Raw genomic sequence first — 18,402 nt, forward strand, 5'->3', positions numbered from 1 at the left:
CACAGGGGAGCAGAGTCCTCACTGGCACGCTCACTCCAAAGCAAGCAGACTGCCAACAGCCCCAGCAAAGCCTGTGATGTGGGGATTGTCAGGGAGAGCTGGTGGCTGCTCTCTTTATTCTAACCATGCACCCCCACTTCTGTCCCCAGCTGCTGACTGGGGACACACAATCATTCGGCCTATGGGGTATATATAGTGGCCAACAAGCTCATACTTCTTGACTCCTCTTTTAAAAACCCGAATTAGCCCCAGCTAAAATGCCCATCTCTAGAAGGAACCCAGTGGACTGACTAATGTTGGAACATCAAGCCTTACAAAGGTTGGAAAGAGCGGGGCGGTTCTCTTCAGATAACCCCGCTCGTGAGCTGGGCCACCTCTAATCCAAGTTCTTAGATCAAGCTTTACACATAAAATTACAGTCTTTACAAAACACATTTCTGGGAACTGAACTTCTACCTTCAGCATCCTGGAAGCCAAGCGCACACTAGGATTACACTTTTAATTTCACATGAACAGGAAACGGTGGAAGTGAGCCAAGCCCATGCCACCTTATCTGTCCTGGGGTGGGCTTCCAGCAGCTAAGCTGACGGAGGAAGGAGGCCTAAGACACACGCACGTGGCTTTACAAGCTCCGTATGTGCAAAAGGAGGACAATGTCTATGCCACTTACCCCTAAAACCTGAAAGTTCACAAAGAAGTTAGTCAACTTTTTAATTTTATATCATTGCAGTCAAATTGGTTATGGAAACAGTGAGCCTGGTAAATTTGGAAAAAGATTTCAGGAAAGGTTCCCCATAAGAACTGGGCCAAACAGGGTTAATTCTGTGACACAATTAACATTAAAGGCTGCTGTTTTAACTCAGGATAATTAACTGCTCAATAACGGACTTAACCAAGAGCCATCCTGTGGAGAAGGATGACACCAGGATGACAACGCCTGGGATCACACCATAGGGAGGCTGACTGGAGTTCAAGACCAGTCTGAGCCAGTTAGGGAAATGAGGGTGTTGGGGGGGGGGTGAGGCTGAGGTATTAGTTCAGCGGTACAACACTTGCTTAACAGGAGAAAGGCCATGGGTTCAATCCCTGCTAGTGGTGATGAGTTGTGGTAGGGCTGGGTACAAGAACCTAAAGTGTCTTTCTGGAAGCAACAACAAATAACAACACACTAATAAGAACACTGTGTGAGGCTTTGGGCATCTTAATAAGCCTTGATCACAGCTATCTGTATTAAGTCGCTCTAAGTATTCCTTAACCCATCAACCTACAGGCACTTGTGTGCTCCTGGTGCCGAGGGTGTGTCCTGGTACTGGGGAAGCTTTGCTGTGGCGTGGAATAAGCAGGAGGGAAGGAGCTGAGACTTACAGCTCAGGTGCTGAGTGCACTGTAGTGATTGGTGGACCTCACTTGCAGAACCAAGAACAGACTGTCTTCATTGAGATGTCCACTCCAAGATTCTATGATCAGCTGGGTCAAGATTTTCTGTACCAGACATCCCAGTGTTAAAATCCAACATGTGACCTTATTTTCAAAGTCCTGTTGTATCTAAAAAAATTTATTCCTCTTAAATACCCAAACTATATCTCAGATCAACCACGTTAAAGTGTTAAGACTTATGACTTATTTAACATTTCCCTGCTCATGTTCAAATCATTTCCACTCATTATTTGGTGCCAAGATAGTCTCAAAAGTAGATTTTTTAAAAAATCCCTATGGTACAGTAGAAAAATCTGAAATGAAAATGAAGAGAGCTCATACATAGTACCAGGAGTATACCACCCTGAGTTTTAGAGCTCACCGGTTCTCCAGTCCAGCATTTCAAAAAGCAGAGACAACTGTTCTTACAAAAATAAAGATGAGTCTGTGGCAACACACTTTGCCATCAGGCGTACAAATATAGCGTGTTAAGCTTTAAAAAATTACCTCAACCTGTCTGGACAGAAAAGCATTGCCTTTAAATTGTCGGAACACCAATGTGTTTACACAAAGATGAAAAACTTCTTCTATAAACACAGCTTCCAGGGGAGAATGGCAGGCAAACTCAGGATAAGCACACAGAAGAATAAGAAGGAAGAAGAAAGAAAAACATAATTAATAGCCCAATACCTTACAATGTTAACTTTCACATAAGTATATTGTTTCTGGAGGAGGCAGTAGGTGGATGTCTGCCAAGGGCTGGAGTGATAGGTAAACACACTGTAAGTTGAATCCTGTTATCTGATTGTGCTTAAATTCTGATTATATTTCACTTGACAAAATAATTAATTATTTCAAACTTCCAATTGTTAACAAGGACCCAGAAGAATTCGATTGGCATTTTTCCCTCATGTTGTAAATTCAAACCCAGGAGAACTGAGCTATGTATTTCCCCTTGACAGCTATCATTTTGGGGTGCTCTCTTACCTTGCTAAGGATGTAAATCACATCACCACGCTTAAAGGACAACTCGTCAGAAAGGGATCCAGTACAGTCCCACAGACCCTGGTAAAAATTAGCATAATCAGTGCTTCTATCTCCTAGAAAAAGAAAGACAAAGTTGGAGTTATGGCTTGAGCCACAGAAAAGAAAGGACCATCCCAGACTGCCAGAAGGTCTAAACAACTCTGGCCTGAATCACAGAACCTCCCAGTGAACCCACTAGAGCCCCTCCCCTGAGCCTGTTCATGAAGATCGTTTCAGAAAGATTTGGTTTTCCAGACCCCCCTCCATCTCCATTCTTAATGTAACCCTGCATCAATGGCATTCACGTCAGGACAGCAGATACTTTGTGCTTGCCACGTGTTCTGAAGAACCACTGGCCTTGCTGCAAAATCACCAACATGTATGGGATGGGACAGACACATTGGAAGTAACCATATCGCAGAGTTTGGAATACTTGATAACAGTAGACTTCAATATACAAATATTTGTACCCAAAGTCTCTCCAAGTTGTCTCTAAAATATTTTAGCAACTTTGAAATTGCCATTACAGATTTTTTTTGTCAGTCGGGTCTAGGACATTAGGCTCTGAGTAAACACACGACATACACTGGAGTTATCAGCTCATCCTTCTACTGGCATAAGCACAATGGATGTGGTGTGCTCAAACTGCCATACACACCATTAACTGATTGATTATTTAGTGCTCTCCGCTCTGTAATACCACAGTATCTGGGTAACAAATGCTTTGTCACTCACAGTGCGGGTCTCCTGAAACACAGCACACAGTTAGATACACTGGACGCTTTTGTTACCCTGAGAACTGTTTCCTGTTTTTAATTTCATGATAATTGAGTTTTGATGAGTTCAGGAAAAAAGAATGCAAGTAATATCAATAAGGCATAAGATGCCCGTGTGTTCACTAGCCAGGCAGAACACATATGTGCTGACAACTTCCATCTCTGGAATGTCATCTTTGAATCTGAAGGGATAATGTGAAGATGTATGCTAGATCAGGGCTGTCATCTTAGTTTTGTTAGATGGCTTTTGCAGCAGGCTCCTTGGTGCAACTAGTCACATTAGCATAGTTAGCACAGTGTTGGTTTTCACAAAATATTAATTTATCAGAGGATTTAAAATTCTCCTTAAGGTCTTTAACATTTTTTTTCAAAGAGAATCTGAATAGCATGGAATCTAAGTATTTACAGGACACACCTTTTCAATTATATCTGTAAGAAAAGAAATAGGGACTAGAAAATATAACCCACCAGAATCCCCTGTTAATTTTTATTTTTTAAGAGAGGGACAGGATGGGAGGAGGAGGCAGAGAGAGACAGACATCTATTGGCCTCTCTACTTTAGCACTTGGCCTTGAAGCACTCAAACCAGCAGGAACAGCAGCAGGGAGTGTGTAAGCCTCAGAATCCAACCAAGAGCTAACAAAGCTTATGGTCACCCCCATCACACCACCCCCACTCCCGAGCATGTAGTAAATAAATTCTGTAAATGGACACTAGAGGGCACTCCAGCTGGCCAGATATCTCCAAACATTGTCAATTTCTTTCTTTTTTTAGAAAAAAAAAATCACTTAATAATAAAGTGACTGATTTCTTTTAAAAACCACTTATTTAGACAAATAGAGATTTAGAAGTTGAAACATTCCTGTCAGATTAAATCAACTACTAAATGGGTCAAATGTTGTACCCCATGCAGTCTGTCAGTGTCAGCTTGAGAGTCAAGGAATTAGAGCAGAGGGGATGACATCATTTCACATGTGAGGCCCTCCCCACAGTTCCAGCCAAGAGGTAGAAGGGCTAAATAGCTGGTTTCCCCAGTAGAGGCCGGGGCATGCTCCCATGCTGCTCGGCCTTATGCTTGGTCCAAGAACATGGAAGAAACAAACTTGGGTTAAAAACTAAATCCAAGGATTTTGGCCAAGATGTGGGATCCCAATGGGTCCCCAGCTGTCCAGGCATGTTTCAGACCCTCTCACAATACGTTTTGTTTAATAAATCTATTAAAGTAGGGGCAGGAAAGAAAGGACAAAAAGAAAGTATATGGTGATTTCTAATCATACTCATCACTTTGGGGATTCTCTTCCCCTGGATACCCTTGGAGAAACCCCCATTAACACTAATGGGAGTTATATAAGCAGGCAAGGGGAGAGACCCCCACCGTGTGCAAGATGTATCTCTCCCTAGATGTGCATCAGGAGCATTTCATTAAACCTCACTGCTGCACGGAAGCCAGGGAGCCAGTGCTGGGGCGATGGGGGGGGGAGGGATGCCTTCTCCACCGTGCTTTCTATGACCCTGATGACGATAGGATCCAACAGCCTACCTCAATTCTGTGTCCCACATGTGAGCACTGCTGAAGAACAGTGTGTGTATGTACCGGGCAGCTTATTTATGACAGAGGTTCTAGGAAGCACCGACATTGAGGGAAAGCCAGCAGCGTGAGTATCAGCCCATCTCCTTGGGAAAGCATGCAGGGAATAGAAAATTAGGAGCAATCTTGTTTGTGGAATGTAGGAGGCTCCTCTAGTTCATCTTTAAAATGTGTCTAAACATCCGCAGACAAAAGTCGTGTAGAAATACAGCTTTGAAAGCACAGAGGGCTCACAAGAGTGAGCACTTTTTACCTAGGCCCTGGAAGACAATCCATAGGAGACTTTCCTGCTTTGCTTTGTGGTGATGGGGACCAACTGCAGAGCCTTGCATAGTCAAATACTCTCCTGCTGCCAAGAATCCCTGCTCCAAGATAGGCACGTTTTATGATATATATGGAACTTTCAGAAGCATGGTTAATGTGGTTTAGCTGTCTACTCTGTGAATTAACATCGTTCTAGCTACACCACAATAAGTATTTTGAAAACTGTCACACAAAAGTTCACCTTGTTATGTGCACTATCCTAGGGGCATGAGCAATTTTAAATAGGTTAAAAAAACAAAAAGAAACAACAAGAAAACAAGTTAACTAGCCTTTGAAATGTTTTAGACAATGTGCTTTTAAAAACATAAAATAGATATTGAGCAAAGCTAACAGAATTGTTACCAAAGTACAAATTGAACATGTAAACACCAGATACTCTACAAAGGCAAGACTATAAACAAGATGACAATGAATGAAGCATGATGATGATACTTGGAGAGCCTCTCCCTGGGTACCACAAACTTGAGAAGTGTTTTAGAAAAGGAAGCATATTTTCATAGTGTTGGAAAAAATCAAGCAGGATCATATATGAGAGATCTGTGAAAGAACAATAAAAATGAAGCACCTTGTTGGAGACAAGATGAAATCAGATTTACTTTTCTATTTTACTGATTACTATTTACACTGATGGTTTTTCATAAAATTAGGCAGTATAAAAAAATACATAACATCTTTGAGTAAGGTTAGACGTTCGTGTCATATGATGCTCACCAAGATAGCAACACCTGCCAAAGCCCAAAAGATAGCAACACCCTTGTCTATTCAGTGACCTGTGTGGCAAGTTTCTAGTCAGTGACAGCACGGGCATGAGCAAAGGTCACCACCATGCAAAGACACCAAACTGTGACTTAAAAGCACGCCACTGCATGGCAGATAAGAAAGATTGTAGAGCCTTGTGGCTATGGCATGAAAAGCTCATCTACTCACTGAACTCTGCAAAAAACTGTTTCCCCACTGTCCTCGAAGGCCAAGACTTGCATCTGTGGAAGGTCTAGCTACCTTCTACACATGCATAGAAAATTTAAAAGGAACCTGTATGCTTTTGACAGAAGCTTCGTGATCACAGCTTAACACACACACACACACACACACACACACACACACACACACACACACACACTTTACTATCAGCACAGTACTCAGGCTTCACTTGCTGCCATGTTTCACAGCTGTGTTTTACAGGGCAGTAGTGCTAATATCTATAATGATGTTGTCCTTGTTTCCTTTTTGAAAAAAAAAAGGCAAACCCAAGCCTTCTGCAACAACCTGTTCCCGCCTTCCTGTCCAGGGCCAGAATCAGGCCTCCATTTCCTTTCCATATGTCACAGTAGGAAGGCCTTGGGAAAGCTACTTCCTGAACACACACTGCTTGTCCACCGTGCTTCTGACAGCTCAAAAGAGTGATGTATGGTCATATCAGTGAGGGGAAGGTGACCCAAGCTCCAGCTCTTTACAGGACCTGGGGGTGACAGGGCAGACCTTGCCCCAGCTGGCATGTGGCTACAGCGAGGTGTAAAGTCCTGATAAGAAGGCAGCCATCTCTTCTCTCCCTGTAAAATAATTGCTGGTTTATCAAAACTAACCTCATGTTTGCACTACAGATACTTTATCTTGTGCTACTTGGAAATAACAACAAGCAAGAAAAGTTGTCTGTGTCGTGTGACTTTGTACATCATGTACGCAGTTATTTTCCAGTCTTGGTCATAATTAGTACTTGGGGCCATGTGCCAGGTGGAAATGGATAGTGCGGAATATCCGTCCCAGGCTTCTAGGCAACCAGTGTCCTTTTCTAATTTTTAAGCTGCTGTCACTGGACTCTGGCATTTCTTACCCAATTCATTTGCTTTGTGTGTTAATCATATGCAATGAAGATATGCATGGCCAACATTTAAACAGGCTGCAGATCAATTAGCGGCCTTAAGTTTATCTGATTTTTATCAAAGAAGACAGAGCTGTGGGTCGATTGTCAGAGCCTGTGTCAAGTTGACCTTTTCAGAGATGTCTACATTGCCAGTCCCCTGGGCAACTTGTTGTCCCCTGTTAGTCTCTGAATGGCAGAAGTCTCTTCTGCTCAAGCACAAAGTATACACAGATGTCTATATTACATTCTTATAGGTTTGACAGCAACTGCATGTTGTATCTATAAACTGTCCTTTAGCAGTGACACTTCCTCAATGATGATAAGCTAATTTATGCAACTAAATCTCCTTTGTGCAGAAATGAAAGCTAATTGAGTCATTACAAAGTAATTCAGGAAGGAATACCTTGTATAAATTGGCTTACTTTATAAATCCTTCTCAAGTGGTTTTCATGCATCCTAAATGGGACTAAGCAGCTTCTCAGCCAGATGACATACAGACCAAACAAGTCAACTGCTCCGGGGAGCTGTGCAAACAGCTTCAGAGAGTTAGAAAGTGACTAGAACAAGACAAAAATAAGCTTTGCCAGGCTTACCGGAGGTGTGGTGTGTGCTGTCCTGACTCCCTTTCCCTTGCTCGTCCATCTTCACCGAAGTAGCATCCTCTTCCTCCTCTGCAAATAAACAGCATTAGTGGCACACTAACAGGCCCTGTGTTTCGCCAGACAAAGTCTATGGCACTTAAATGATTACCTTTAAAAGCATGAGACACTCAATATCTGAAGTCCTTTGTTAATAACCAAACAACAACCCCACCAAGGCTTAAGCTGACCTGATACAATGTAAGATATGTACGACTCTGCTGCATATTTGTTTTAAATACTTAATCTTGTCTAGAGCAACCTTAAATCCTGGACAGCCCTTAAATCTAGTAAAGTAACAATCAGCATTATACAGAAATGCTACATTACATTGAGTAGCAGAAACAGTACAATAAAACCACAGTCCCTAAAACACCAAGATAGCACAGGGAAAAATATGTGATATAAAATACAGATAACCTGGAAGTCATCAACTGTCAGACATATTCATTGGTTTTCTCACTTAATCCTCTCACAAGATGGGCCCTACCACTTCAAGGTAATTCCCCCAAATGATACTGTGGATGTACCATGTGTCGCATACCATGGGAGGTAAGTTTTATAGATGAGTGGTTATAAACCATCATTCTATAGACAATTGAGATGTAGAAGGTAGCAAACTTCCAAAGCACGTGACTCAAACTCGCGTCTGTGGTTGTAAGCCGTGCTCTTCATCCTCCCTGTAGTCAGTGCTTTCCTCAGATTTTTCCTCCCCACACTCTAAGCACATTCTCGTCCCAGGATACAGAACAAAATAACATAAAGTTTTAAAATTTTAAAAACAGAATCAACCTATGTCATTCTTTTCTACTAAAACCAGATGTGTTACATTATTACTTTCCCTACTTAAGGACTTATAAAAATATTTAATGTAGCGTACCAAGGAAAAACTAAATTAAAAAAATCCTAACTCAAGACTAATCCACAATGTATAAATAATATATACATTGGTAGCCGGAATGACTATGAAATCAATCAACCAGTCAACCAATGTTCACTGAGGATTACCTATGTGAGAGGGAGCATTTGCCAAGAAGGCAAAGGTAATGAGACACTTCTACCCTGAGGAAGCTGACAGCCTGCTGGGGACAGAGATGAGATCTGAGGGAAAGGAGGTACCAAGGGACATCACTGATGTGTGGAACACCAAGCACTGAAGGGGTGCAGGGGATCCACTCAACCCAGGACCAACAGAAGAGCTGCAGAACATAACGGATTTTAAAGTCAGATGAGACGCTCTTTCCAGACCCACAGAAGAGCAACTTAGCGAGCACACTCACTGGACAAAGGAACTTGGTACTCTTGGGAAGAGCAAGATAGGAGAGAATGTGAGAAATGGGGGACCAGTCGGGTGGGCCGTGAGAGCCCTAGAAGGTTTCTAGCAGACAGGGAAGGACTGAAACTGCTTTAAAAATGATCATTAGATCCCATTGTCTCCGACCGTCTGGATGAGGGGCATGGGGAGTCTAGATAAAAAGGAAGGAAGTCCTGAGCTGAAGGGGCAGAGGAAACGGGAAGGAGATGTTGTGAGAGGTTGAGGAACCAGAATCGATAAGCTTTGTGCCTGTCTGCCTGCCTGCCTCAATATTTTAAGGCTCAGGTCCAGAGACCAGAGGGCAAATAGACACACCGTCACTAAGAGGCTAGCCCAGATAATCTGTGTTGTTGGGGGAAGAACACGGAGTTGTTTTTGCAACCGGATAGGGTTCATACCAGAGAAAAGGGCAACTGTAAAGTATTAGAAAAGTCTCCTGTACATTTTAACTAGTGATTAATCAACACCAGGATTTGAAGCAAGCTTCAGAGTTACTGTGCTTAGAAGTCAAATATAAGTGGTTTGAGTTTATATAATTCAACTCAGACAAAATAATAAAAGCTCCAAAATAAGGAGCAGCTGGAACTATTTGTCTTCATGCACACTGCTGAGCTAACCTCGGTAATTTAATACGGGACACTTCTTTTAACAACCATCGTCTCACTTTGGCTAAATCTCAAGGACTACTTATCACGAGCGGGTTGTTTATAGGGTGTTCTCACATAAACTCAGAAGGCAGAAACTTACAGCTAATCCCACCTACTCTTTTCACAGACGGTACATTTATTTTTAGAGGTGAAAGATGGAGCTTGCCTTGCCTTTCTCTTTCCTTCAGAGCCTCTCTCTCCAGTCTGACTACAAACCCAGTAGTAAGGGGTAAAGACCGCAGAGCACTTGTCCTCGGCATAACCACAGCGAGGGAGGAAACACTATTTCGGGCTTTCCAGAGGAAACTGGGATTTAGACCCACCATCTAATGTTTGCATCAACATACCATAAAAATAATGGTAAGAACTAAATGGTAAATGTTCTTGGTAAAGTTAGCAGCAAAATGTGAAGAATTCTCCCTCGGTTAAGTACTGAGCTGAACTCAAGGAAGCCAGTAACAGAGAGGGAAGACTGATGACCAAAGGGATTAAGTCTGGGCTGGTTTAACCCCCAGAAACAGCTGACCTGACAAAGGTTAACTCTTGAATCCCAGGCATCAGCCTGGGAATCCAGCATGGGACTGATCAAGATCCCCTGAATGTGAGTGTCAGTGAGGAGGCCTAGGTAATCTATTGAGCCTTGGGCAGCAGATCAGTACCCATCCCGAGTATACACACGGACTTTGGACTCCCATAGAACAATGTGAGATGCACTCTCACCCTGAACTCTTGGGGAAGGGTCTAGGCCCTACCCTATATGAAATGACAGACTATGGACACCCCCATGGAGAGCCTCACCCTCCCTGGGGAAATGAGGGGAAAATGGGGGAGGTTGGGAGGAGGGCACGGGAGGAGGGGAGGGAAAGGGAGAGGGACCTGGAACTGACTTGTGAAGCAACCTTGTTTCTTATCTAAATTTAAACTGAAAAATAAATTAAAAAAATATAAAAAAGTGAAGAATTTATTACCACAAATTTATCTTTAGTTTGTTAAAACATGTCTCTAGTATATGCGAGGGGTTGTAATGGTGTGAGAAAACTGCCTCTATGCAACGATTATTAAATCATCAAAATAATGACATTAAAATATCTGAGCACCAGTATTTACAGAAAAGCCTCTGTGAGGCCATCCTTGCAGGCAGGCTTGGGGAGCATGAGAGGCTTCTGCCATGCTGCCTGCTTGCATTTCAAGACTGTACTGACATTTGAGGTGAAAGCCTTATGCAATCCATCTGTCGAGTTTTCTAAATAAGATTCAACAATTCATTCATCGTGGCCTAATACTACAAATAGCTTTCACATAAAAGACAAACTCAAATTTTGTGTTTTAATTTTAGAGGGCGATATTCACAATGAATATTGACTGGGGCCTGGCACAAAGGAAGGTACTGACTAAATGCTGTGAACAAATGGACCCAACATCATGAAAGTCCTAGCGTTCATTTATTAACAGAGAAAACCCTCCCCACACCACTAAAAGCCACAGAAGAATAACTAAAATTCCAGGCAATAATTGCCTTCATCCCATATTAGAAATACATACTTTCGCATGTTATTTTACTTAGATTTATTATTAAACATATTTTATTTTCCTGCTGAGGCACAATGTCATTATATAATACTAATTAATACCTCAAATAGTCAATGTTTGTGGGCTAATATATTCCATTCAACATTTTAATAACAGTAAACAAAAACAGCTCAGCTATGCAGTAAAATCCATCAAACCACACAGATGGTTATAAGGTTTTCATTATGTGGTTTCCATAGCAATCATATTGCAAATCTGGAAGCTTCTTGCAAATAAGCAGCTTGTATTTACATGCCTTTCAGCTGCAGCACAAAACTCTCCAACACATGAAGTTATTATTCCAATCACACAGTGTTAGAAGAATCATCCGGAGGTTGCTTTGTGATCAGACAAGATGAAAATAAAGCAAGCTAAGTGCCAAAGATAATCAAATGCAGTCAGCACCGGCTAATCAGTGTGTTCTAGAAACGTCTGGTAGTCAGAAAAGGTTACTCTAAGCCCTGTCAGAAAGAGGAAACTTCCAGAACCCTTCGGACCCACACAATCCCAGAGCCTAACTGCAGCCACATTTTTTTTTAATGGTTGTTTGCCCTCCTTCCTGGGTTGAGCAAGGGCAGGAAGGAGAACAGAGTCAAGTCTATCCAAATCTTCTTAGGAAAGTCCGTGCTAGGAAATGCTTACTATGAAAAATCTGGGACTTCTCCTCTCCTTTACTTTAATCTATTTAATTTGAAAATTGGTCCAGCTTCCTAGCAAACGAATTAATGTCCTAACAAGGATCACAGATTTGTGCAGCTATGTGATGTCTGCAATAGTGCTGTTTCTAGTTTACTAATTAATGTTCCTACTTTCAGGATAAATAATAAAAAAAAAAAAGCTTAACCATCATGCTTGAGAAAGACAAAAGACTCTTGGTTGGCACCGAGCAAGGTGGATGAGTTCAGTAGCAAGGGTAGACTTTACAGTCTCTCCCAGGGAAAGGAAGGCAGCGCATGAAACTTGCTTGACTCACACACTGATTAGGTTTCTCCTGGACTGCCTTCAGGAAAGAGTGCTCGTGGTTACTGAATTACAATGCATTCTAAGCTCAACTGGTAGAGCATAAAACTCTTACAATGTATTTTAAAAGAAAAAATTATTCTCTGAAATAGAGCTTCAGTTTAGATCACTACTTGCCCAGACTTCATTTGATTATGTAATTATGTGGGTTTTTTTCTCAAGAATAGTTAATATTTATTGGTCAAATGTCCATACTATCCATGTTTAAACCCATTATATAACCAAACACTCCAATAATTCTATGAGGCATTGCTAGGTATTTTTTCCTCATTATTTTATGAATGCAAATGAAGAAATTTATGGAGCCCAAATAACTTGTTCAGGTGACATCTAGTTAGGACATATATAAGAAAGGGTAAAACTCCAGGCACACACTAGGAAGCCATAGTGTCTCTTTGACTTTCATTAAAATTTCAACTTGCTGAGAGTATTGTTCAGTAATTGCAAGTACAAGACTCTGGACACACACACACACACAAACACACACACACACACACACGAATTTACAAACACAGTCTGCTGAATTCATTTAGGGTTGCTCATTTGTCTTTAGGGCTGACTGCTTGACACTGGATCACCTATGAGGTGATCCCTGGAGAAGAATGGCTCTCCCTTCTCAGTAGCCATCATTCTCCTGGAGCTCTTGATCTCCAAGGGGAGCCCTATGAGATTCCCCCATACATTTTGACAATAACATGCAATGTTATTGCCTTAATGTAAGTTGGCCAACTAAACAGAAAAATCTTTTTGAAGTATCATATACACATATACAAATGTTTTGGATTTACAAGCTCTTCCAGATCTCACTCTCCCTCATTGTCAGACTTCTGCATCTCTTGCCTGTATGAGTCCTTTCGACTCTCTTCTTCACAACCTTTCCTCCAGCCTTCACAGCTTACCACAGACTTGGTGAGAGAACACAGAGTAAGGGGCCATGTGTATAACCCCTTCCCAGTATTGTTCCCATCTTTTACACCATAACACAAGGACTGGCATTTTGTGTCCTCAGTCCCCATTATGCCACACGTCCATCTGCTCAGGGATGGACACTTTAGAGCCTGAGCCCATGACAAGACAAGCAGGTTAGCTCAGGGCTCCACTGTGGAGGTGGGGTTCTTTCAAGTGTTGTGTATTGCAAGACTCACTCATCTTTACATTTCCCGGTAAAAGCATGTTTCCTTAAGTGTAAGGAAGAAAAGAAACCTGTGGACTTGGAAACAACTCTGCTTTCAGTCAGGACACATTAAAAATGGTACCGAATTTTGGATCCTGTGTTGGTGTTAGGGGTGTTTGAGGGTGTGAAAAACTTGAGCTGAAGACAGAGTTAGGAAAACAGGAAAGGCAAAGCCGCATGATTTTGGCACTACAGATTGTTATTCTGTTTCTAGAAGTACACTAAAAAAGATGGTTTCAGATACAGGTGTCTAGCCTGCCCACCTGTGTGAAAATGTCTTCCATGTCCACATATAGCAGACACTTAAGAAAATAATGCACCATGGAGTAAAGTGTGTGTGTGTGTGTGTGTGTGTGTGTATGTAGCAATAGTAATTAAAAGCAAGAGAGGCTGTGAATGTGAGGAGTACAGGGGGGCACAGGAAAACGAGGGAGGAGGTAGAGGGAGGAAATGATATAAACATAGTATTCATATGAAATTCCCAATAAATAAAGCAAAATTTAAAACAATATGTGTTCTTAGAAAGATACAAGCATGTGCCTAAGTTTTAGTCTTAAACTTCAACGCGAGCAGAAGTGTGCAATGGCAGAAGCAGCAGAGTCACATGTGCTCTTCAGGAGATGGGTGGGGTGGCCTGTCATGTGATCGCAAGCGGCCTCTGGCCGGTTACCTTCAGAACACCGAGAATGAATCTAGCCTGGAGCAGCCTGAGGACTTGGGGAGAGCCATGTGATAACCAGACTTCTCAGGGGGTAAAGAAAAGAGACCAGGTTCATTATCTTAGGAGTGAGCTCCTTTTTCTCAACAATTTCTGAATTTAGTAACCAATAAGGCCAACATGAAATTTCAGGCACAAAATAAGCAACAGTTGCTCAACTATACAATCAAACTAGGTTAAGCCATTAACTTGGATATTCTCAATGGTTTAACATGAAAATGTCAACATTGTACCACAAATGAAAAGGGAAATGTCACTAATGTATAATAAATTTATGTGTTATATTAAAACTAATATTTAAAAAATTGTTGAAAATAAGGGTTCTTTAAAAAACTCACTGTATACTTTATATTACAGTTGGAATGGTGAGGAAAACTCTCCAACTCAAGCAAAGAGCTCATTAGACAGAACTGGGAAAAACAAGCTCTGAAGGGAAAGAAATTTTAGGTATTTGTTCAGTTTCCCCATTTCATTACGGGAAGTGGAGATGCCGGATGTCTGGATGAGGGACAGGCAGCCTGCACTCTCTACCGCCTTTCACGCAAGTGGACCACGAGTGTTCCTACACACGCTGCCGCCCACTGCCGAGGCACCTCTCTGTTTCAGCAGCACTTTGGGCAGGCGAGGAAAGAAATAGCTTAAAAGTGGAGTTCGGAACGGGGCAAGATGGCCCACGCCTGTACCCGGGATTGGGGGGACCAAAGCTGGAAGATGGTTGAGAGTCTGCACCCAGCCTGACTACAGTGAGCTCCAGGCCAGCCTGAGCTACAGTCTCAAGCCAAGCAATCAAGCAAGTTTTAATAAACTAGATCCTTGCTGTCTATTGGAAGCAACTGTGTCACTGACCCTACTGCTTCAGCATTCTGGGTATGAGTTTATGAAACATGGATCCTGGTGTAAGAGAAGACTCTTTACTGCCACATAAATTTGTTAAGAATTCAGTAATTTTCTTAACCTAACAAAGTTGTATTAAATTATTTCTGTTATAAAATAAGTTCTTTTTGGTTCTGCATTTCTGACATAACTAAAGTTTCTTTTTAATGTAAATTAATTTTTGCTTATTATTCTAATTATAAAAAGCATTATCTACACCTGGCTAGAAAACAGAAAAATGGCAATAAGTGAAAAGAAAAGGGATTTTTAAAATTTTACACTGATTTAAACATAACCACTATTGATACCTTGAAGGCCATGTTTACTTGGTAAGGTTTTCTTTTTAAAAAGTTCTTTTATTAACAATATCTCAGGGCTAGAGAGATGGTTCAGCGGTTAATACCTGGGTTCAATTCCCAGCACCTACATGGCAGCTCACAACTGTCTGTAACTACAGTTCTAGGAGATTCTCACACACACACACACACACACACACACACACACACACACACACACACGCGCGCGTAGGCAAAACACCAACACACATAAAAAAAAGAATATCTAAAATGCATATGTATTTCATTGTCCCCAAACATTTCTTTTCCTAAATGTGTATGTTATTTATTAATTATTTTAAATCCCTTTTTAGAAAATAATTTTGTCAATGTAGGTCGTTCAAATTTCATTAAGCAAAAATACTACCTAATCATAAGTTAGTGATTAGATTAACTATAATGTGACTATCTCATTTGCTCTTCAAGTGCCTATAGTATTCTCTATTAAAAACAGACTTATTCATGCAGGCTCACACAACACAGCTGTGGCTGTTTCCTCCGCTTCCAGTCTTACTTGAATGACTGACAAACAGTTACCTAAGCTTGAGAATCTGGCACTGTCTTGGAAAAAAGTGAATATGGTGTTCTGGGGGAAACAAATGGCAGCATTTACTTTCAATGACAGAATTTAAGCTTTCAAGCGAACACTACAACTTTAGAAACTTGCAACCACCGCTGTAAGCCACTGACAGCCTCCAGCACTGACTTTCCTCATGAGAGATAATAGTAACGAAGTGCACTTTAAAACTGTGTCCGTATTTGGATTCTGAACAATGCAGTAAACCAACATTTTCCAAATGACAAATGCCTGGTGTCACACACTTACACAAGGACTCACTGTTCAAGTGCGAGACAGACTTTTGAGCTTGAATGTGAAAAAGCATGGAAAGTTCAGATCCACCTGCACTAAAGCTTCTACTGCTGCCTGTGGAGCCTGGGGTCAGCAACAGGAATATGCAGAATGACCTGCAAGGGGTCAGAGAACCCCCCCTTTCCCTTCTATGGTTGACTGGACTTGAATTGCCATAACACATCGCAGCAAACTAAATGTGGAAGCAGAATGAAGTCTAAATGTCTTGTCAGCGAGATGTAACAAATGCAAATCATATATTCTTCCTCCGACCAATTCTGAGGGGAAAAATGCAGGTGTTTTCTTTCTAGAAGTAAATTATACATATGCAATGAGTTTATTGTTACAATTTTAAGGTTCATTTAAAAGCAAGCATTTTTTTTTTTTTTGGGCTGGGCAGTGGTGATGCTCACCTTTAATCCCAGCACTTGGGAGGCAGAAGCAGGTGGATCTCTGAATCTGAGGCCAGCCTGGTCTACAGCTAGGGCTATACGGTGAAACCCTGACTCAAAACAAAAACAAAAACAGAAAAAAAGAGTCTCAGTTTTAGTTGTTTTCATAAACAAAAGCTTCTGGAAGTCTCAATCATTCTTACAACTACCCAGGATCCTTTAGCACACTCTTTTTTTTTTCTTTTAAAGAACACTGCTCTGTATTTTTCAGAGTAGGTTTGGTTAAATGTCTAAATAGTGTTCATCCACTATAAAAAAAAATTATTCTCTTGCTAGCCCGGAACACTAACCATTATTTTATGTTTCTGAAGCACGCAATCTCAGGACTGAATTGTATTATACTGTTGACTCATATTGAGCTGGTAAGTAACGTATCTCTGTATTTTCTTTTTCCTTTCCTACAAAGCCAAGTCTTTCCTTTCTTACATTTTGCAACTAGACTGTTGGAGCAAGGGCACATCCTATAACATTTTGCCTGATTAGATTTGACCCATGACTTCAGTGAATTGAGAGTCCTGGTTACCAGCTTTAAAAAGTTCTGCTACTATCTATAATTTCTGTGAATCTTACTGAGTCCAAATAATCAGGGTTTCATCTTCCAGGTGGCAGAAGGACTCTGTGACATTTATGTAGTAGCTTTTCCTTCTCTGCCGTCTTCTACGAAGTCTCAGATGACCTAAGTTTTACAGAACCCACCTGCAGTGGGCACTAAAGAGCCCTGGGGGGCGATCACCACAAGTTAGTCCTATTTTCCTCCCTGGCTCACTCACTAATAAGCAGTTGGCACTAAAGAGCCCTGGGGGGCGATCACCACAAGTTAGTCCTATTTTCCTCCCTGGCTCACTCACTCATAAGCAGTTGCACAGCAACTCTCTCTTAAGTCTATCTCAGTTAACCCAACTTCAGACACTACAAATTCCTACTCTCTACAGAAGTTCAAAATTTATTATAAGACTCCCTATACTTCTAACACCTCTCTCATGGTTCATAGTTAACTCCAAATAGGCAATTCAGCGACTTCATTTTCAAGTCCTCTTGTGATGTAGTTTCACCTGGGCCAGAAGCCAAATATAAGTCCTACTCATCTTGAAGACATGGCTCAATCAATCTCAGAACCAGGAAGCTTTCCGCACACCCAGCAGGCAACTAGCCACTGTTTCCTCTGTGCTCCTGGATGCATAGAGACCTACATTCATGACCTGCTCGTTGCAAACATTTGTTTCCTAGTCTACTTTCACCAGGCATGACCTCCCTGAGAGCTTCTTTATATTACCACAGACCAGCACAGGAGGTGGGACAAAATGGTTTCTAAGAATTGTTTGTTGAGTCAAAGTTAAGCGGATTGACTAGCTAGGCATTCCACTGGAGCTTCTGTTACTGCTTGCTAATATTAGCAATCAGAGGAGAATTCTGACAGAAATGGAGCCGTTTTCTCTGAGCTACTGTCCTTACTAAGTCCAGAAACAAAGTACATGCTATTATATAGTTTCTACCGTACTGATCATCATCTGCAAATTTCAGATGCCTCTTCAGAGGCCTCTTCAAAATCTGTACTCATTAAATACATTCTGGCCAAAGAAACTGATATGCTTTCATCTCCCTGACTTTTCTCCCTCACCTACTTTGTTTATAATTAAAATCCAAACAAAAATCTAAAATGCTTATGGGCTTTAATAGCATTCATTTGTGTCTAGGCTTTCTCCTTAGTTCTGGAATCCAGCTTCTAAAGTCTATCAGATATATTCAGTTGATTGCTCATCTTTCCCTGATGGGTAGCACAGATTATGATAACTACTTCTGTCCATTTAACCTCCATAATT

The 18,402-nt window shown here is 41.4% G+C and overlaps 1 protein-coding gene across 2 annotated transcripts in view; it reads right to left on the reverse strand.

Annotated features, from left to right (window-relative positions):
- Skap2 (src kinase associated phosphoprotein 2) overlaps positions 1-18,402 on the reverse strand; it is a 170,286-nt gene that overhangs the window by 33,415 nt on the left and 118,469 nt on the right. For both annotated transcript variants that reach the window (XM_040739314.1, XM_005085882.4), the window contains exons 10-11: positions 7,585-7,662; positions 2,404-2,516 (exon numbers count right to left, since the gene is read on the reverse strand). In XM_040739314.1, the coding sequence (XP_040595248.1) occupies positions 2,404-2,516; positions 7,585-7,662 (191 nt within the window). The remainder of the gene's footprint in view (positions 1-2,403; positions 2,517-7,584; positions 7,663-18,402) is intronic.

The sequence above is a fragment of the Mesocricetus auratus genome, unplaced genomic scaffold (genome assembly GCF_017639785.1).
Source record: "Mesocricetus auratus isolate SY011 unplaced genomic scaffold, BCM_Maur_2.0 Super-Scaffold_100676, whole genome shotgun sequence".
Classification (NCBI taxonomy): domain Eukaryota; kingdom Metazoa; phylum Chordata; class Mammalia; order Rodentia; family Cricetidae; genus Mesocricetus; species Mesocricetus auratus.